Source organism: Trichomycterus rosablanca, chromosome 16 (assembly GCF_030014385.1).
Source record: "Trichomycterus rosablanca isolate fTriRos1 chromosome 16, fTriRos1.hap1, whole genome shotgun sequence".
Taxonomy (NCBI): Eukaryota; Metazoa; Chordata; class Actinopteri; order Siluriformes; family Trichomycteridae; genus Trichomycterus; species Trichomycterus rosablanca.
The window spans coordinates 13,458,972-13,481,924 of NC_086003.1; the positions used below are offsets into that span (position 1 = coordinate 13,458,972).

General features: G+C 39.6%; 1 protein-coding gene across 1 annotated transcript; it reads right to left on the reverse strand.

Annotated features, from left to right (window-relative positions):
* Positions 1-18,629: 18,629 nt before the first annotated feature.
* drd1b (dopamine receptor D1b) lies at positions 18,630-19,949 on the reverse strand. The gene has a single exon (XM_063011664.1). It carries the CDS (start codon positions 19,947-19,949, stop codon positions 18,630-18,632), a length of 1,320 nt encoding a protein of 439 aa, XP_062867734.1.
* Between the last annotated feature and the right edge of the window lie 3,004 nt (positions 19,950-22,953).

The following is a 22,953-nucleotide window of genomic DNA, read 5'->3' on the forward strand; positions in this document are numbered from 1 at the left end:
ATGCAGTCGGCTGCTGCACACATGGTGGAGAGGGCGTGTGTCAGTCTCGTCTCTCCTCAACCAGGGAGGAGATCAACATCAGTAGAGAGGAGGCATAATGCAATTGGGTAATTGGATACGCTAAAGTCAGGAGAAAAAGAGGAGAAAATGCATAAACAAAATAATATATATATATATATATAAATATATACTGTATATACTGATCAGCCATAACATTCCAACCACCTCCTTATTTCTACACTCACTGTCCATTTTATCAGCTCCACCATATAGAAGCACTTTGTAGTTCTACAATTACTGACTGTAGTCCATTTGCTTCTCTACATATTTTTTTAACCTGCTTTCACCCTGTTCTTCAATGGTCAGTACCTCCACAGGACCACCACAGAGCAGGTATTAGCAGGCTTTGAGACTGAAAAGCACCTTTACCATATCACACTACCACTGCCATATTTGACTTTAGGTATAATGCTTTTAAAAAATTCTGTATGAGATTTAGGCTATTTTCATATCCACAAAGTGTTGTTGCCCTGGTGCATTTTTGCAAAGGTCAGATGATTTTTTCTATGGCTAGAAATTACTTTAGATGTTTTTCTGGAATGTTTGTGACCTCTTTGTTAAACCCTTAAAATGAACTTTATTTGGCTTTGTTATCCTTTTTACACTGATTTTTGAAAGCACTGGGAGTGCGTGTAAAGCCAGTACAGAGTGCTAAAAGCTCTTAGAGAAGTTGAGACAGCATGGAAAATATAAAAAAAACAGAGTTTCTTACATTTACTTTGACTTTTATTTCATTGCAGACAGGATGAACCTGAGATATTTCATGTTTTAGGTGCTCAACTTCATTTCATTTATTAATAAACGTTGATTGTCGCTTCTGGACATGGTTAACATAAGGCTTCTTTTTTGCACAGTAAAATTTTAAGTGCCATTTGTGCATGAAACTCCGTATTGTAGTGCTTGACAAAGGTTCTTGATGCAGTGCCGTCTGAGGGATTAAATAGCACAGACGTTCAGCTTAAGCTTGCACCCTTGGCCTTTGCGCAGTGAAATCCTCCCGATTCCTTGAATGGTTTAATGATTTTATGCACTGTAGAGGGAGAAATATGCAAATCCCTTCCGATCTTTCTTTGAGGTACATTGTTTTTAAACATTTCAATCATTTTCTCACACATTTGTCGACAAACTGGAGATCCTCTGATCATCTTTGCTCATCAAAGACTCAGCCTTTCCTGGATGCTGCTTTTGTACCAAACCATGATTACAATCACCTGTTTAAAATCGCATCCTTATTTAGTTTTTCACCTCATTACTAGCCCTAAATTTCTCCCAACTTTTAACGAAATGTGTTGCAGGCCTGAAATGCAGGAATGGAGGTATATTAACAAATGAAATGAAGTTGAGCAGACAAAACATGAAATATCTTGGGTTTAAACTGTCTGCAATCAAATAAAAGTCAAAGTAAATGTAAGGAACACTGCATTATTTTAATTACACTTTCCATACTGTCCCAACTTGGGTTTTAGGGTTGTACTAATTTAATGTGGCCTACTACTCGATCAATTTCAATTGTAATTTTGTTAATACAAAGTAATGTATGTGTACAAAACTTTTTTTTATAAAAAAGTTGCATTTTTGTTGCATTACAAATTAAAGATTTATTTATTTCTATATCAACCATTTTCATATATAAGCAAACCAAAAACTAAACAAAATCATTTCTATAATAAAAGTTTTAGCTAATTTAAAGATGTTTTCACACAGTGTGATCAGTAGTCACTAGCCAGGTACACACAAACAAACAAATCTGAGAACATAGCATCAGTGAATATTATTTATGTTTAAAATTGGTTATTTGCAACAGAGGCCATTTTTGCAGTTGCTAACATTAGACCTGACATTACATCAAATCTCTTAAGTAAAGATTTCTAATATTTCATACACTGCAAGATTAATTCATTTATTTATTTTCACTAACCATTTCTTTATGGTCAGACTTGCGGCAAGCGTGCTGCAAGGCAGGAATACATCCTAAAAATGTGGCAGTTCATTGGAGGGCCAGGGGCTATTTACAGACGTCAGTCCACCTTCTGCATGTTTTGGTTAGCTGACAGAAAACTAAAAAAATTCATAGGAACATACAGTCAAGCCGGAAAGTCTGCACACCCCTTTCACCTTCTCTATGTTTTATTACATTACAGACTCATTCTATAACCGATTGAGTTCAAATTCTGTCACAAAATTCTACACATAATAGCCCACAATGACGAAGTGAAAGCAGGTTTTTAGACATTTGTGCTAATTTATTAAAAATTTAAATGTAAAATATCATATGTACACAAGTGTGCACACCCTTTGATATGACACCCAAAAGTGAGCTGAGGTGCATTTTGTTTTCACTGATACTGCTTGAGATGTTTCTACAATTTAATTGAAGTCCACCTGTGGTAAATTCAATTGATTGGACATGACTGGAGATTGCCAACACCTGTCGATATAAGGTCCCATAGTTGACAGTGCATATCAGAGCAAACTCCAAGCCATGGAGTCTGCTACAGTTTTACAGGTCTAAAGAGCACAGTGGCCACCATCATTCGTAAACTGAAGAAGTTTGGAACCACCAAATCAGGGAAGGCGGGCCTTGGCTAGAGAGGTGAGCAGGAACACGGGGGTCACTCTGACAGAGCTCCAGTGTATCCTTGTGGAGATGGGAGAACCTATCAGAAGATCAACCATCCAGGCAGCACTCCAAAATTCACGCCTTTATGGTAGAGTGGCCAGACAGAAGCCACACCAAAAGGCACATGACAGCCCGCTTGGAGTTTGCCAAAAGGCATCTAGAGAACTCTCAAACCATGAGAAACAAGATTCCCTGGTCTGATGAAACCAAAATTGAACTTTCTGGCCTGAATACCAAGCGTCACATTTGGAGGAAACCAGGCACCGCTCATCACCTGGATAATGCCATCCATACAGTGAAGCATGATGGTGGCAGCATCATAATGTGGGGATGATTTTTAGCAGCGGGACCGGGGCGACTAGTCCTGATCGAGGGAAAGATGAATGCAGCTAAGTACACCGAGATCCTTGAAGAAAACCTGCTCCAGAGCGCTCTGGACCTCAGACTGGGGCGAAGGTTTACCTTTCAACATGACAACGACCCGAAGCACACAGCCAAGAGAACGAAGCAGTGGCTTTTGAGAAAGTCTGTGAATGTCCTTGAGTGGCCCAGTCAGAGCCCAGACCTGAATCCAATCTGTGGAAAGAGCTGAAAATGGCTGTGTACCGACGCTACCTATCCAACCTGACAGAGCTTGCAGGGATATGCCAAGAGGAATGGGCAAAAATTTTCAGAAACAAGTGTGCCAAGCTCGTAGCTTATTTCTCAAGACGCCTTCAAGCTGTAATTGCTGCCAAAGCTGCATCAACCAAGTATTAGGCTAAGGGTAAACCATTTCAACCATTTTTGTCAGTAAAATTAAGTTGCATATTTTCTAAACCCTGTTTTCACTTCGTAAGTATTGGTGATTGTGTGTAGAAGTTTGAGGCAAAAAAAAGAACTCAATCTATTATAGAATGAGTCTGTAACATAATAAAACTTGGAGAAGGTGAAAGGGGTGTGCAGACTTTCCGGCTAGACTGTAGGGAGACTGTAAAAAGGCACATTATTATTTGCAATCACATTGACAAGGATTGAAAATATGTCAGAAAGTGAAAGTGGCCCAAACCTAAGATTGTTTTATTATTCTTTATACTGCGGTATAAAGCTAACTGTTGTGACAAAAATTAGTAAAAATTTATTACTTTTACCACAGTTGCAGAGCAAGCGTATCCTAATATTTATTCATTCGTTCATTGTCTGTTTTACTACTGCTTCATCCTGGTTAGGGCTGCACTGGGTATGATTCATTGGGCAGAAAACACCCAAGACAGGTCGGTCGCCAGTCCATTACAGGGCAGACACACACACACATTTATGGCAATTTTTAGTCGTGCCAAATGGCCAATAAAATACAAATGTTCATAAATAGCTACCCGATTACAATATTTACTTTGTGTATGTAAAATGCAAAGCATAAATTATTCATTTCAGCTCTGTAAATACCCACAAAACTAGAAATTCAGTCTCAAATCTTCAATCTCGAGAAGTGGCCTGCTGTAATGTATTCACACCTAATTAGTGGATTTAAAAATGTCCTCAGAGTCTTGATTAGAATACCTCAGCATTAGTAGGAAAGACAGCGCCTGCAAGTTGTTCAAATGCCACCCTGCTTCATTTGAAATGCTAATCTTACCATTTGATAAAAAAAGAAGCTCATCTTGGTAAATTCAATACTCAAAGGGGGGTTTTCAATTCTAACTTAACACATAAGTAAATTTCCAGCATGACTGCAAATAAATTGGACATGAACTCGTAGAGGGTGAGCATTATTATTAACTGTGGTGCACTAAAAATATTGGATATTTTATAGTGAAATGTTCGCATTTTAAATTGTGAAGAGCCTTGGGGGTAATAAGATGCAGAGTGAATCAGTGGCAGTGGGAAAGTAAATAGATAAAACAATAAAACCTAAAGCACAGAAGTAAATTGTAACCGGTAATAAATCATTTACTAAAAGAATAATATATATATATATATATATATATATATAAATTGGACGTGCTAAAAAGGGAGAAAATGCATAAAGAAAAAAAAATCATCTACTACTGTCACAACTAAAAACACTGTTTAAACACAATAAAAATCACTTTATAAATGATAAATCGCTCACCTGAAATAAAGAAAACCTATCTTGTCCTGGCTTGGAGATCACTCACATCCTCAACGATTAATCCATTAGTGTTATGAAATAAAACAAACTACACCGTTTCCCGTTTAGCCACAGACGTCCTCTTCAAAATCCATCAGGGTTTAATCATCTACAAACGTGACAGAACTTTAAGGGAAAATCTCAACTCCGCGTCAATTCTAATTGGTCCATCGCGTTTGATTGACATCCACATCTTCCAATAATAGACACTTTGGACGACACGCCGTAAAGCGAGATGTGTCACGTGAACAACAGCTCAAACGTAAGTGAAACCAAAAATGCTGCTAAATGTTCTGTGTGTAAAAGTTAAAATAAAAGCAGCAGTTTTGCTGTGTGATGTTGTAGGTTCTGTATTTATTCCTTTAGAATATTTGTTTCACAGTCTGAGCATTGTTATTTAGATAGCTAGTTTAACCATGGTGCATTGAGACATGTATTATTACTGCTTAGTTGTTTAAGAGGAGAAATGACAGTATCGGATTGGTATCGGTATTGGCAGATACTCAATTTGCAGTATCGGTATCGGACATAAAAAAGTGGTATCGAGCCAGCCCTATTTAATACCATTACTTGTTGAAATGGGATATCCAACAAGCTTGTCGTTGGGGGATCAAATGCTTTTGACCATATTGTGTATTCTCTGTCAGTGAAGGGTGTTCCATGTTAGCAATACACAGAGCTATCTTATAACTTTTGAGCGTAACAAAACTTTGAAGAACCCTTGTCTCTTGATCCTTGCAATTGCTTCTTTGATTGTTTCCATTTTATCAGCATGATCCTTAAACTTTGATGTTTTCTATCAGAATGGTGGCACACACTTGAGATCTGACAAACGACACTTTCACAGCGCAAAGCATCCAAGACATCTAAGCAAATCTGTCCAATCTTGTAAAAATGAATAAATGTCCACTCAAATAATCTAGCAATCAGCCCCAAAAATGTAGTGCAGAGATGGAAGAGTGGCAAGATGAGAGCTACTATTCAGTAAAATGAATATAATGGTTTGGTTGGAGTTTGCTAAATGCCATTTTAAAAATTCTCTGGTCTGATTTGATAAAAATGCAAGCACTATGGATTACCTGGCTGATAGATTTGCAGGGTGATATATGGTGGTGGCAGCATCATGTTATAGAGATGTGGCAGGTCAGGAAAACAGTTTGGAACTAAGAAATTAGAATGGGAGGCAGTGTAAATGACCTTGCCAGGCAGTCAAACACGCACAGATGGCCATGCCTGAGGAAAGAAGGGGTCGAACAGATATCACTGTGCAATTGCAACCTCTGGTGTCTGGTTAAGATGGCCACTCTAGTGATATTCATGGAGTTCACAGCATGGTTTTCTGCGCAGTACAGTTCTTTGTTACTGGCAGGTGAAAAGATAAAGGCAGCAGTTGCACATGTCAAAGGTGAGTGCATGATAGTTTCAGCTCAGCATGGGGGTGGTACCAGCAGAAAGAGAATTGCAAGGGAATTGACAACAGTTCACTTTTTCATGAAACAATGTCTGAAAGCATTCAGGCAAAATGACATTGGAGATAACGTGCAAAATAAAATGTTCAAAAAGTCAAGGGGTTTGAAAACAATTATATATATATATATATATATATATATATATATATATATATATATATATATATATACTGATCAGCCATAACATTAAAACCACCTCCTTGTTTCTACACTCACTGTCCATTTTATCAGCTCCACTTACCATATAGGAGCACTTTGTAGTTCTACAATTACTGACTGTAGTCCATCTGTTTCTCTACATACTTTTTTAGCCTGCTTTCACCCTGTTCTTCAGTGGTGAGGACCCCCAAAGGACCACCACAGAGCAGGTATTATTTGGGTTCCTGATTCTAATTTAACAGTAATAAATGTGGGGGTGTCCTGACTTTTTCCTCACAATAAATTTCCATTATTGTGCATTACATTTTACAACTTGTGTTTAAAAGTAATTTTTAACATTTTATTTGTTTAGTTATATAAGCTCCATCTCTCAGTACTGTTCAAATGAAGCTCAAATGTTCATATGTTTAAATATGTTAAAAAAGACAAAGGTTTTAATGTGCTGTCCTAACTTTTTCACATGACTGTATATATATATATATATATATATATATATATATATATATATATATATATATATATATATATATACAGTATATATATATATATATATACAGTATATATATATATATATATATATATATATATATATATATATATATATATATATATATATATATATATATATATATATATATATATATATATATATATATATATATATATATATATATATACATTGGGGAAAATAAGTATTTGATCCCCTGCTGATTTTGTAAGTTTACCCCCTTACAAAGACTTGAACAGTCTACAGGGTGGGCCATTTATATGGATACACCTAAATAAAATGGGAATGGTTGGTGATATTAACTTCCTGTTTGTGGCACATTAGTATATGGGAGGGGGGAAACTTTTCAAGATGGGTGGTGACCATGGCGGCCATTTTGAAGTCGGCCGTTTTGGATCCAACTTTAGTTTTTTCAATGGGAAGAGGGTCATGTGACACATCAAACTTATTGAGAATTTCACAAGAAAAACAATGGTGTGCTTGGTTTTAACGTAACTTTATTCTTTTATGAGTTATTTACAAGCTTCTCTTTGTTTACAGCCATTGACATGTCGCAGAGGTTAACACGTGAGGAGCGGATAGAAATTGTGTTGATGTCTGGTGAACGCAGTACCCGGGTCATTGCAGCAGATTTCAATGCAAGACACCCTACGAGACCACCCATCTCCCATGCTACAGTTAGCAAACTGCTTGCCAAGTTTCGTGAAACTGGTTCAGTGTTGGATTTGCCAAAATGTGGACGCATGAAAACTGTCACTAATGAAGAAACATCAGTGGCTGTCCTAGCTTCATTCAGCCCATCTGAAGTTTGCCAATGAACACCTGAATGATTCCGAGAAAGCTTGGGAGAATGTGATATGGTCAGATGAGACCAAAATTAAGCTCTTTGGCATCAACTCCACTCGCCGTGTTTGGAGGCAGAAAAATGTCCAGTGGGGATGGTGTTCATGGGGTCATATCCAGCATTTCTCTGCTCCCAGCTCCCTTGAGATCATTGACAAGCTCCTCCCGTGTAATTCTGGGCTGACCTCACCTTTCTCAGAATCATTCTTACCCCACCAGGTGAGATCTTGCATGGAGCTCCAGAGCGAGGGCGATTGTGATCTTGTATTTCTTCCATTTTCGAATTATCGCACCAACAGTGGTCTCTTTCTCACCAAGCTTCTTGCTGATGGTCTTGTAGCCCATTCCAGCCTTGTGCAGGTCTACAATCTTGTCCCTGACGTCCTTTGATAGCTCTTTGGTCTTGCCCATGGTGGTCGAGAGATTTGAATGGAAGAAACTGATTCTGTGACAGGTGTCTTTTATACAGGGACAGGACTAATTTGTGTGCCTTTTGTGCACATAACCGGTCTGTGGGGGTCAGAATTCTTGCTGGTTGCTAGGGGATCAATTACGTATTTCCCTTAATTAAATACAAATTAATTTATAACTTTTATTTAATGTTTTTTTTTCTGGATTTTTTGTTGATTTTCTGTCTCTCTCTGTTAAAATAAACCTTCCATAAAAATTATAGACTGTTCAAGTCTTTGTAAGGGGGTAAACTTACAAAATCAGCAGGGGATCAAATACTTATTTTCCTCACTATATACGTATATATATATATATATATATATATATATATATATATATATATATATATATATATATATATATATATACACTGATTAGGCATAACATTATGACCACCTTCCTAATATTGTGTTGGTCCCCCTTTTGCTGCCAAAACAGCCCGGCAACTGTGATTCACTGTGTATTCTGACACCTTTCTATCAGAACCAGCAGTGCATCACTGAGCCTTGACCGTCCATGACCTGTCGCCGGTTTACCACTGTTTCTTCCTTGGACCACTTTTGATAGATACTGACCACTGCACACCGGGAACACCCCACAAGAGCTGCAGTTTTGGAGATGCTCTGACCCAGTCGTCTAGCCATCACAGTTTGGCCCTTGTCAAACTCACTCAAATCCTTACGCTTGCCCATTCTCACTGCTTCTAACACATCAACTTTGAGGATAAAATGTTCACTTGCTGCCTAATATATCCCACCCACTAATAGGTGCCGTGATGAAGAGATAATCAGTGTTATTGTGTTTTGTTAATATAAACACATTAAGTATTTAATGCCTACAGTTCACTCCCAACAAATGGGACAGAGGCGTGTTTACCCCTGTGTTTCATCACTTTTCTTATTAATAAGACTTGTTAATGGTTTGGGAACTGAGGACACTAATTGCTGCAGTTTGGCAGGTGGAACTGTTCTCCATTCCTGCTTTATACAAGACTTTAGCTGCTTAATACTCTGTGGTGGGCGTCATCTAATTCTCCTCTTCATGCTGCGCCATACATTTTTAATAAAAGACAGATCTGGACTGCAGGCAGTCCAGTCAAACACACAACATGCATTCTGTAACTGTGAAGCCTCTTTGTTGTAGTGCATACAGAATGAGGCCCAACATTGTCTTGCTGAAATAATTATAGACTTCCTGGGAAAGACATCGCCTTGATGGCAGCATGTGTCTTTGTAAAATTCCAATATACGCCTCTGGGTCAATGGTACCTTCACACATATGCAAATCTCCCATGCCATGGACACTGATCCACCCCCATACCATGACAGATGCTGTCTTATGCACCTTTCGCTAATAATAGTCTTTTCATCTTTGTCACAGAGAACCCGACATCCGATTTTCCCAAAAACAAGTTGAACTGTGGACTCATCTGACCACAGCACGTTTCAACTGTCTTTTGGACCTAATGAGATGAGTCTAGGCCCAGAGAAATCTAAGAAATTGATGTATGACTTTTATGCCATCCCCACTCTGATTGAGGAGAACGAAACTAACACACGCCCCCTCCGACACGTGTGCAGTAGCCGACTGCATCTTTTCATATGCGAATCAGCTTTGTGTACAGAGAGCCACACCCTGATCAATGCATTCTTTCCCCGTCTCTGTGCAGGCGCCATCAATCAGTCAGCAGAGGTCTTAATTGCATCATCCATGAGACAGTCCCTATCCAGCTTCCAACACTGTATAAACAACAACCAATCGTTGTTCATGTAGGTGCCCAGCCCAGCCGGATGGCAGAGCTGAGTTTCAAACCGATGAGTTCAAAATGTCAGCTCCGGTGCGCTAGCGTGTTGTACCGCTCTGCCACCTGATCACCCAAGTTTCCACACTTTAACTCTAAATATTAAGAATTGTAAAAACGAATTACATCCCTTTTCTACATAGTCAGCTTCCTTTGTGATGCATTTTTCCCCAGCATTGTACCATTTTAATGCCATCAGCAAAAAATGGTTTTGGTTGAGCGTGTAGCCACTGAAGCACCGCTGCGTTCACATCATCATCACATGAAAATCTTCCACTTAAAGCTTCTTTGAGCATCCAAAAAGGTGGAAATCTGATGGTGCTAAATCCGGACTATAAGCTCTTTCTCAGTCTCTCAGACACGACAAATTACTCCTCCTCCCACCCTCACTGTTTCCAACCAAAATATAAAAGTGTGGAAACTTTTTGAAGATCCCTTGTACAAAGGTGATATTCCTTTACAAAAAAATAGGTCCTAACATGCCTAAGTACACCTTTAGTACACTGTATGTGGGTAAAAATAAACCCGGCTCAAAAACACACCAGTTGGCCGCTCAGGTGGCGCAGCGGTAAAACACGCCAGCACACCACAGCTTACATTTTGACTTGCCAGTTCGAAACTTAGCTCTGCCATCTGGCTGGGCTGGGCGGCTGCATGAGCAACAGTTGGCTGCTGTTCATAGGGTAGGATAAGCCAGATAGGGACCTCTCATAACTGAGCGAATTACGACCTCTGCTGGCTGGTAAATGCCATCTGCACAGAGTCAAGGAATAATGCGATCAAGGTGTGGCTCTCCGTGCACAAAGCTGATCCGCATATGAACTCACCTCGTGCTGGTGAAAAGATGCATTTGACTCTCCTCAATCAGGGCGGGGGTCAGCACCAGTAGAGAGGAAGCATAATGCAATTGGGAAAAATTGGACGTGTAAATGTAAAATACATAAACAAAAATATATATATAAAAAAGTAGGTCCCAACTTGCCTAAAAAAGTGTGGTAGTTCTAATTTGTACACTCATATGTACACATATATTTTTCTGTTTATCCATTTTCTGTCCAAGATTGTCTATTTACATTTATGGCATTTATCATACGCTTGTGTTCAAAGCAACTTATATTGTGACAGATGCAATACAAGTAATTGAGGGTAAAGGACCACACTCAGGAGTCTAACAGTGGCAACTTGGCTGGAGGTGGGGCTTGAACCAGTAAGCTTCTAATTACTAACCACCTTAACCACTGAGCTACCATATTTTTACTTTTTAAATATATTTGTGTCTTCACTATTTTGAATACATTTTAGTACACTGTATGTGGTAAGACTTAAATGAGTGGGAAAAAAAACTCATCAGATGTTGCAATTGCACAGTGACAGTGATACCCGTTCGACCTCCCCTCCCCTCAGGCATGACCGATTTTGCCTGTTTGGCTGCCTGACCATGTCATTTACACTGCCTCAGATTCAAATTTCTCAGTTCCAACCTGTCTCCCTCACCTGGCGCTAAGAAGCATCCTTTAAACATGATGCTGCCACCAACATATTTCACCCTACAAACATATCAACCACTGACTTACCAGACACCTAAACCCCTGAGCTCCATATTTTTAATTTTTTTACTTATATTTGTGTCTTCACTATTTTGAATACATTTTAGAACACTGCATGTGGTAAGACTTAAATAAGGGGGAAAATAAACTACCAGATGACACAAGATGTTTTCATGCACATATCTGCAGGTCGTCTAGTGTAGAAACTGTTAATTGTAAAACTGTAAATAATATATACAGTTCTAAAGGAAATGAACATATTGTACCCAGGCCTTTAAATTCGTTAAAAAACTTCTGAAAACTATCAGTCTGAGTATCGATCAGGGTACCCGCACTAGACCTGATTTAATTAAAAAATGTTGTGTGTGGTTTTGTGGAGAGTGGTTGAGAGAGGAACAGTGACAGCAGGAAAAACCTTAATGATTTCAAGAGATTTACGGCTTTGTTTTAAGTCGTAGAATATGGTGGTGACCTGGTTCTTATTTTGGACACAAAAAGTCGACAATGTGTTAACAAACATGCTGTCAAAATGATAACAGATCGCGTCTTTAGCATATAAAACACTAGTCAGTGTTTATAGATCGATATTGGTGTCCCAGGGTCACTGCATTAAGACCTGGAGTGACTAATTCGGGACAGTTACATAACAGCACAGTGGCAATTAGTGACAATATGGCTTGGGGAGCTTGTGTATCTCAGTCTGTCCATACATTTTAATGTGTTGCATATCAGGCCTGCAACACATTCCGAAAAAAGTTGGGACAGGGGCAATTTAGGGCTAGTAATGAGGTGAAAAAACTAAATAATGATGTGATTCCAAACAGGTGATGTCAACAGTTGTAATCATGGTTTGGTACAAAAGCAGCATCCAGGAAAAGCTGAATCTTTGATGAGCAAAGGTGATCAGAGGATCTCCAGTTTATCAACAAATGCATGAGAAAATTATTGAAATGTTTAAAAACAATGTACCTCAAAGAAAGATTGGAAGAGATTTGCATATTTCTTCCTCTACAGTGCATAATATCATTAAACCATTCAAGGAATCGGGAGGAATTTCAGTGTGTAAAGACCAAGGGCGCAAGCATAAGCTGAACGCCTGTGATCTTCGATCCCTCAAATGGCACTGCATCAAGAACCGCCACTCAACAATAGCTGATATAACCACATGGGTGAGGGATTACTTTGGCAAACCTTTATCAAGCACTACAATACAGAGTTACATGCACAAATGCCACTTAAAACTTTACTGTGCAAAAAAGAAGCCTTATGTTAACCATGCCCAAAAGCGGCGTCAACTTCTCTGGGCTCTGACACATTTAGGATGGACCATCACACAGTGGAAACGTGTACTGTGGTCAGATAAATCAGCATTCCAGGTGTTTTTTGGAAAAAATGGACGCTGTGTGCTCCGGACCAAAGACGAAAAGAAACATCCAGACTGTTATCAGCAACAAGTCCAAAAGTCAGGGTCTTTCATGGTATGGGGTTGTGTCAGTGCCCTTGGCAAAGGTCATTTACACTTCTGTGATGGCAGCATTAATGCAGAAAAAATACATTGAGATCTTAGAGCAACATATGCTGCCTTCAAGACGTCATCTTTTCCAGGGACGTCCGTGCATTTTTTAACAAGACAATGCAAAACCACATGCTGCACACATTACAAAGGCATGGCTGTGGAAGAAGAGGGTACAGGTACTGGACTGACCTGCCTGCAGTCCTGACCTGTCCCCAATAGAGAATGTGTGGAGAATTCTGACGCAAAATATGCGACAACGACGACCCCGTACTGTTGCACATCTTAAGACATGTTTGCAGGAAGAATGGGACAAAATAAAAGCTGAAACACTAAATCACTTGGTATCCTCGGTGCCAAAACGTCTTTTAAGTGTGGTGAAAAGGAATAGCAACATTACAAAGTGGTAAATGCTTTACTGCCCCAACTTTTTTTGGAATGTGTTGCAGGCCTGAAATGCAGGAATGGATGTTTATTAATAAATGAAATGAAGTTGAGCAGATAAAACATGAAATATCTCAGGTTCATCCTGTCTGCAATCAAATAAAAGTCAAAGTAAATGTAAGAAACTCTGTGTTTTTTATTATTTGCATTTTCTTTTTCTTTTTTTAATTATTTATTTTTTCCCACTTTTTCCCCCCAATTTTTATCCCCATTCTAATCGTGTCCAATTACCTTGATTGTGTTCTCTATACTGATTCGACCCTTTTGCCGCTGACTGAGGACGCCACTCAACTGACTTGCGCCCCCTCCGGCACGCAATCAGTACAGCCTGCATTTTTCACCTGCACGAGTCGAGTTCATACACCGAGAGACACTGCGCACGGAGGGTCACACCCCCCTCAATGTTATTCCTCAGCCCTGTGCAGGCGCCGTCAGTCAACCAGCAGGCGCCGCAGTTGTACCAGTTATGAGGACCTATGCTCCGACTCTACCCCTAAGCCCCTGAACAACAGCCAAACGTTGTTCATACTGCCGCCCAACCCAGTCGGAAAGGCAGAGCTGAGTTTCGATACGCTGTATCTAGAAACCCAACTCTGGTGCGCTAGCGTACTTTACCGCTGCGCCACCTGAGCGGCTCTATTATTTGCATTTTCCATGCTGTCCCAACTCTTTCTGATTTGGGGTTGTAAAATAAATTGTTATTAGTGTTAATATGTTCTGGTACTAATAATAAAAAAGAACAACTTGTGAACCATATCTTTTGTATTAACTTGCATTCTCTTTGTTCTCCTTTTTCTCTTGCATACACATTCTCCAAACCACCGACCTCAGAATGTACAGAGAACTCTGCCTGTGTTTTAACCTGGCAGTAATAGTCACTGTTGTGGCACCAACAGTGGTTCCCAGTCCAGCCTGCTTTTTTTCAGACACATACATTTGTGTCTGTTGAGCCAAGCTGGTGGCATAGCCAAGACCTGAGTCTAAGGTTGGCGGGCGCCAATCTTTTTGTGCATCTTTTTAGTTATTGCCACCACCTATTACTTCTTTATATTTTTTTGTTTATCATTTTCTACCCTTTTTTCACTAATGCCGACCCCCGCTCTGATTTGAGGGGAACGAAGCTAACCCACGCCCCGTCTGACACGTGGGCAGCAGCCGTATGCATTTTGTCACCCACACTAGGCGAGTGCATATATGCGAATCAGTCCTGATCCACACTCTTTCCCTGCCTCTGTGCAGGCGCTATCGATCAGCCAGCAGAGGTCGTAGTTGCATCAGGAGTTGTGCGAGGAGTCCCTATCCGGCTTAATACCCTACCCCTATATGAACAACAGGCTAATCGTTGTTCATGTGGCCGCTCAGCCCAGTCAGATGGCAGAGCTGAGATTTGATACGATGTATTCGAGATCCCAGCTCTGGTGCGCTAGCGTGTGTTTTTACCGCTGCGCCACCTGATCCGCCACCACCTATTACTTCTGATATACATTTTATACAAGCTTGTTATTCTTGCATATGAATTAATATTTTGGTCTTAGTTGGAAGTTTTGTATTTGTTTTTTTCCCCAATTTTTCTCCCCTAATCTAGTCGTGTCTAATTACCCTGATTGCGTCCTCTATACTGATTCGACCCTTCACCGCTGACTGAGGACGCCTCTCAACTGACATGCGCCCCCTTCGGTACGTACAGTCAGTACAGACTGCATTTTTCACCTGCACGAGTCGAGTTCATATACTTGATGGGCACTGTGTACGGAGGGCCACGCCCCCATCAGCATTATTCCTCAGCCCTGTGCAGGCGCCATCAGTCAGCCAGCAGGGGCCGCAGCTGCACCAGTCATGAGGACCTATGATCCGACTTTCTTACCCTCTAACCCTGAACAACAGCCGATCGTTGTTCATGCAGCCGCCCAGCCTAGTCGGAAAGGCAGAGCTGAGATTCAATACGATGTATTCAAAACCTTAACTCTGGTGAGCTAGCGTACTTTACCGCTGCGCCACCTGAGCCGCTTTTAGTTGGTAGTTTTAATTATAATGATAAACGTCATGCATCAACTTCTGCCAATTAGGTTTGAAGACCAAAAAGAAATGGGAAACATTTTTGTGTGGTTTTCGCATTATTGATATGTTGCAGAATGCACTACAGTATATTACCTTTATTTAACTTTGTAACTATTTTTGTCTTGGCTTTGTAGAACTTTTAATTGTTCATTAGTAAAAACACAGGAGATGCAAACTTTTGCACATCATGTAAAAACAAGGGGCTAACTCAGGGTAAGAATTTTCACACAGATCAGATACAATCACAGTATTTAATTTCACATTTAGTAGTCATTTTTATTCAAAGTGACACCTTACAATTTTGACTGAATACAGACGCTCATTGGTTACGATGGTTCGATTTATGATTTTTCAGTTTTACCGACTACACAGTACACAAAATACACATTCAGCAGAAACCGTATTCTGAATTTTGAGTTTTGAGTTTTACCCTCGGCAAGCGATCCTGTCAGCAACCAGCTGACTGAGCTGAGCAGCAGAGTTGCAAGGTTTGCGGTTTCAACATCAAATTGGACTAGTTTCAGCTGTTTTTGCTGCACCTGGCAACACTTCTACACTGTAATGTGTTGCTAAATTTTGTATCTACACCAATCAGCCATAACATTAAAACCACCTCCTTGTTTCTACACTCACTGTCCATTTTATCGGCTTCACTTACCACTTCAAAGCACTTTGAAGTTCTACAATTACTGACTGTAGTCCATCTGTTTCTCTACATGCTTTTTTAGCCTGCTTTCACCCTGTTCTTTAATGGTCAGGACCCCCACAGGACCACCACAGAGCAGGTATTATTTGGGTGGTGGATCATTCTCAGCACTGCAGTGACACTGACATGGTGGTGGTGTGTTAGTGTGTGTTGTGCTGGTATGAGTGGATCAGACACAGCAGCGCTGCTGGAGTTTTTAAAAATCGTGTCCACTTACTGTCCACTCTATTAGACACTCCTACCTAATTGGTCCACCTTGTAGATGTAAAGTCAGACATGATCGCACATCTATCGCTGCTGTTTGAGATGGTCATCTTCTAGACCTTCATCAGTGGTCACAGGACACTGCCCACGGGGCACTGTTGGCTGGATAATTTTGGTTGGTGGACTATTCTCAGTCCAGCAGTGACAGTGAGGTGTTTAAAAAATCCATCAGCATTGCTGTGTCTTATCCACTCATACCAGCACAACACACACTAAAACACCACCACCATGTCAGTGTCACTGCAGTGCTGAGAATGACCCACCACCCAAATAATACCTGCTCTGTAGTGGTCCTGGGAGAGTCCTGACCATTAAAGAACAGCATGAAAGGGGGCTAACAAAGCATGCAGAGAAATAGATGGACTACAGTCAGTAATTGTAAAACTATAAAGTGCTTCTATATGGTAAGTGAAGCCGATAAACTGGACAATGTATGTAGAAACAAGGAGGTGGTTTTAATGTTATGGCTGATTGGGGTATATAGAGGATTTTAGGCTGTGTTGAAGGTCATCCATTTCTAAAACAGCTGTTTTACCTCTAAGCCATGAATTCATGTATTTAAACCTGACTGACAGACACACTGCCCTGTGCTGATTAGCTGAATATAGCCTGCCACATCTGTTTATTTTTTATCTGCTTTAGAAGCCTGGTGCAGCCATTTACACTCTTTTTTTTTTCAAAACGAATGTTTTTTTGCCTAACAGATTTATCCAAAAGGGTTCTTACTGACAATACTGATTTGACCTGAGTGTTATAGCGATTAAGGTAATCCTAAACTGGGTTACAGATTAGCCTCCTGTGTTGACTTGGAACTTATGTTGTACTAACAGACAAACAGTAGGAGTCCTTCAGAGATGCTATAAGTCTTTAAATAAACAAAGAAATCTCAAGATAGACATCAAATCAAATCACACAACTAGCAGCATACACCGATCAGGCACAACATTATGACCACGCCCTTGTTTCTACACTCACTGTCCATTTTATCAGCTCCACTTACCATATAGGAGAACTTTGTAGTTCTACAATTACTGACTGCATACTTTTTTAGCCTGCTTTCACCCTGTTCTTCAATGGTCAGGACCCCCACAGGACCAGTACAGAGTAGGCATTATTTGGGTGGTGGATCATTCTCAGCACTGCAGTGACACCGACATGGTGATGGTGTGTTAGTGTGTGTGCGCTGCTGGAGTTTTTAAACACCTTACTGTTACTGCTGGACTGAGAATAGTCCACCAACCAAAATTATCCCGCCAACAGCGCCACGTGGGCAGCGTCCTGTGACCACTGATGAAGGTCTAGAAGATGACCAACTCAAACAGCAGCAATAGATGAGCGATCGTCTCTGACTTTACATCTACAATGTAGGTGGGAGTGTCTAATAGAGTGGACAGTGAGTGGACACAGTATTTTAAAACTCCAGCACAACACACACTAACACACCACCACCATGTCATTGTCAGTGCAGTGCTGCGAGTCATCCACCACCTAAATAATACCTGCTCTGTGGTGGTCATGTGGGGGTCCTGACCATTGAAGAACAGGGTGAAAGCAGGCTAAAAAAGGTATGTAGAGAAATAGAACTACAGAGTGCTTCTACATGATAAGTGGAGCTGATAAAATGGACAGTGAGTGTTTTAATGTTATGGCTGATGGGTGTATAAAGCTTGATACACAGTAAAAATAGAAACATCATATATACATTTCTCTAATGAATGTCTACTTGTAATCAATACATATTCATGTAAAAAACACTTGTATTACCTTGTTAAATTCTAACACTGTCAATGTGTCAGCATGAAAATGTACTTTCACAAATGTACAGGCATGCATTTGTAAACACATTTAAAATCAAGTCCACATAAAAACCCGTCTTCATTAGCTAATAAAGACAGTTATGCATTTTGCAGATGGTTCTCCAGATAAAGTGCCTCCTATTTAAACATTCTTTTAATCATCACAACGTTTATTAAGTACAAATGTTGTGTTAAGGTTTTCTGTGAAACTCAAGTCTTGGTCTGCATTCTCTGTTCCATCTGCAATCATAAATCCATATTTAGCAAGGTATGGATTTGTGCTGGCCATTTTGCGTGATAGGATTAATCTTTTCCAGAGAAATGTCAGCATCGCTATCCAGGTTGCCCGACATAGACGGAGAGAGCTTGTCCAAAGTCTTTATCCCAGAGAATTCCTCTTTCTGCACTTCCTCATCCTGGCATAATATGCTATGAGGAATAACATAGTTGCTGTTGTTACTACCTTTAGGTATGTGTCCTTTTGGCTGATACTGCGACACTGACTCGGATGCTCCGTTATTGTTGATGCTCACGATTTCAATAGAGTTGCTGCCAGGACAAAGACGATGACAGCCTAGCAAGATAGTGAACGCCTTGCGGAAGTCTGCATTGAATGCATAGATGATAGGGTTAAGAGAGGAATTTGCCCACCCAAACCAGACAAAAACATCAAAGATGGTGGGGTTAATGCATGGGAAGTCTGCACTCTCGCAAAAGGGCACCATGCAGTTGAGGATGAAGAAAGGCAGCCAGCAGCACACAAACACCCCCATAATGACAGACAGAGTCTTTAGGACTTTCGTTTCACGTTTAAAAGACATCTTGAATGAGCTTTCAGACTCTATGGCATTGCTGTTGCCCATGCTGCTATGACGATTCTTGGCACTCTCCGCAGCTCGCTCCAGGGCTGAGATCCTTCGAATCTGCTTTTGAGCGATACGGTAGATGCGAGTGTAGGTGACAAGCATTATAGCTACCGGAATGTAAAAGCTAATAAGTGAAGAGGAGATGGCATATGTACGGTTGAGGCTAGAGTCACAGTTGTCCTCTTCATAGGTCCCGTTCAGATCAACATAACTTGCACTTTGTGCCTTGTGCCAGTCCAGCTGTACAGGAATAAAGGAAATGAGCACAGACAGTGTCCATGCTACACTGATCATGATAAACGCTACCTTGGGTGTCATCTTGCGCTCGTAGCGAAATGGGCTGGAGATGGCCCAGTACCGGTCTACACTTATGACGCATAGGTTCAAGATGGAGGCAGTGGAGCACATAATGTCAAATGCCACCCAGATGTTGCAGAAAGCGCCAAAAGGCCAAAAACCCAAAATCTCAGTAGCCGCCTTCCATGGCATTACCAAGATAGCCACAAGTAGGTCTGAAATCGCCAGTGATATAACAAAGAAATTGGTGACTTTGGAGCGCAGGTGACGAAATTTTGTAACGGCAGCGCAGACGAGCGTGTTGCCAAGAAGAGTGGTCAGGATGAGGAGTGAAAGAAAGCAGCCGGTCAAAACACGTTTGGATGAATTACGCCGTGCTAAACTGCTGTCCATGACCGTGGAGTAGTTCACATCCATTGCTTTTCAAATTGAGTAGGAGCAGCAGAAGTCAACCCATAGTTCCAGTAGTCCAGTGTGAAGATTATTATATATGAATCCGTGCAGCTTACAGCAGAGTGACTAGAAGATCTCGATCTTCATCCACCAGGAGCATTTTGCATTCATTTGTATCCTTATCTCAGTGTGACTTTCAGAGGTCAGCATTTTTCTTTCAGGCACTTCGTTGAGCAGTAGCTGCAAAATACAAAATGCAACATATTGTTCACAACATGGTTAAACAAGCCTGGCCAATCACGTTGATAAGCCTTATATGTGAGCTTATCAATAGTGTATTGATTTGGATTAGAGCTGCACTTGTGTTTGTCCCTGTTAATGACTGACCAGATTTAGTTTGTTCCTGATTGTTCCATTCAGGAAAAGCACTTTATTTTATTTACCATAAACATAAAAGATATACTGTATATACAGTATATACTGTATATATATATATGTATATAATACACATAATTTATGTGTATACACAATTTATGTATGTAAACATAAATTAAGCTTACATACATAAATTAAACATAAATTGTATGTACAGTGGGGTCAAAAAGTATTTAGTCAGCCACTGATTGTGCAGGTTCTCCTACTTAGAAAGATGAGAGAGGTCTGTAATTTTCATCATAGTTACACTTCAACTATGAGAGACAAAATGAGAAAAAAAAAAATCCAGAAAATCACATTGTAGGATTTTTAAAGAATTTATTTGTAAATTATGGTGGAAAATAAGTATTTGGTCAATAACAAAAGTTCAACTCAATACTTTGTAACATAACCTTTGTTGGCAATGACAGAGGTCAAACGTTTCCTGTAAGTGTTCACCAGGTTTGCACACACTGTAGCTGGTATTTTGGCCCATTCCTCCATGCAGATCTCCTCTAGAGCAGTGATGTTTTGGGGCTGTTGCTGGGCAACACAGACTTCACAAATTTTCTATGGGGTTGAGGTCTGGAGACTGGCTAGGCCACTCCAGGACCTTGAAATGCTTTTTACGGAGCCACTCCTTCGTTGCCCGAGCGGTGTGTTTGGGATCATTGTCATGCTGGAAGACCCAGCCACGTTCCATCTTCAATGCTCTCACTGATGGAAGGAGGTTTTGGCTTAAAATCTCACGATACATGGCCCCGTTCATTCTTCCCTTAACACGGATCAGTCGTCCTGTCCCCTTTGCAGAAAAACAGCCCCAAAGCATGATGTTTTCACCCCTATGCTTCACAGTAGGTATGGTGTTTACTCAGCATTCTTCTTCCTCCAAACACGACGAGTTGAGTTTTTACCAAAAAGTTCCATTTTGGTTTCATCTGACCACATGATATTCTCCCAATCCTCTTCTGGATCATCCATATGCTCTCTGGCAAACTTCAGACGGGCCTGGACATGTACTGGCTTAAGCAGGGGGACACGCCTGGCACTGCAGGATTTGAGTCCCTCTCGGCATAGTGTGTTACTGATGGTAGCCTTTGTTACTTTGGTCCCAGCTCTCTGCAGGTCATTCATCAGGTCCCTCCGTGTAGTCCTGGGATTTTTGCTCACCGTTCTCATGATCATTTTGACCCCACGGGATTGAGGGAGATTATCAATGGTCTTGTATGTCTTCCATTTTCATACAGTTGCTCCCACAGTTGATTTATTCACACCAACCTGCTTGCCTATTGTAGATTCACTCTTTCCAGCCTGGTGCAGATCTACAATTTTCTTCCTTGTGTCCGTCGACAGCTCTTTGGTCTTGGCCATGGTTGACTGTTTGAGGCTGTGGACAGGTGTCTTTTATACAGATAACAATGTCAAACAGGTGCCATTAATACAGGTAACGAGTGGAGGACAGAAGAGCTTCTCAAAAAAGAAGTTACAGGTCTGTGAGAGCCAGAAATCTTACTTGTTTGTGGGTGACCAAATACTTATTTTCCACCATAATTTACAAATAAATTCTTTAAAAATTCTACAATGTGATTTCCTGTGATTTTCTCATTTCGTCTCTCATAGTTGAAGTGTACCTATGATGAAAATTACAGACCTCTCTCATCTTTCTAAGTAGGAGAACCTGCACAATCAGTGGCTGACTAAATACTTTTTGGCCTCACTGTATATATATGTATGTATATATATATATATATATATATATATATATATATATATATATATATATATATATATATATATATATATACATACATGTAATTTATGTGTATGATAAATAAGCAGGTGCTTATTCTAATTCCTTTTATTATTATTATATTGTTTCTATTTTATATATATATATATATATATATATATATATATATATATATATATATACTGTATATATATATATACATACAATTTATGTTTAATTTATGTATGTAAGCTTAATTTATGTTTACACAGAAATTATGTGTATTGTATACATATATATGTGTGTATACATGTGTGTATATATACATATCGATAGATAGATAGATAGATAGATAGATAGATAGATAGATAGATAGATAGATAGATAGATAGATAGATAGACATATAAATAGACATATAAATAGATAGATAGATAGATAGATAGATAGATAGATAGATAGATAGATAGATAGATAGATAGATAGATAGATAGATAGATAGATAGATAGATAGATGTGTGTGTAATTTATGTTTATGGTAAATAAACAAGAGCTAATAGTGGTTATATTATTTTATTATATACTATATATAATTTATAATTTAGTATACTATATAATTGATTTTTAATTTATGTATATAAACATAATTTCTGTTTATTTATAAATTATAATGTACGTATATATATATATACAGTGGGGGAAATAAGTATTTGATCCCCTGTTGATTTTGTGAGTTTACCCCCTTACAAAGACTTGAACAGTCTATAATTTTTATGGAAGGTTTATTTTAACAGAGAGAGACCAAAAAATCCAGAAAAAAACATTAAATAAAAGTTATAAATTAATTTGTATTTAATTAAAGGAAATAAGTATTTGATCCCCTACCA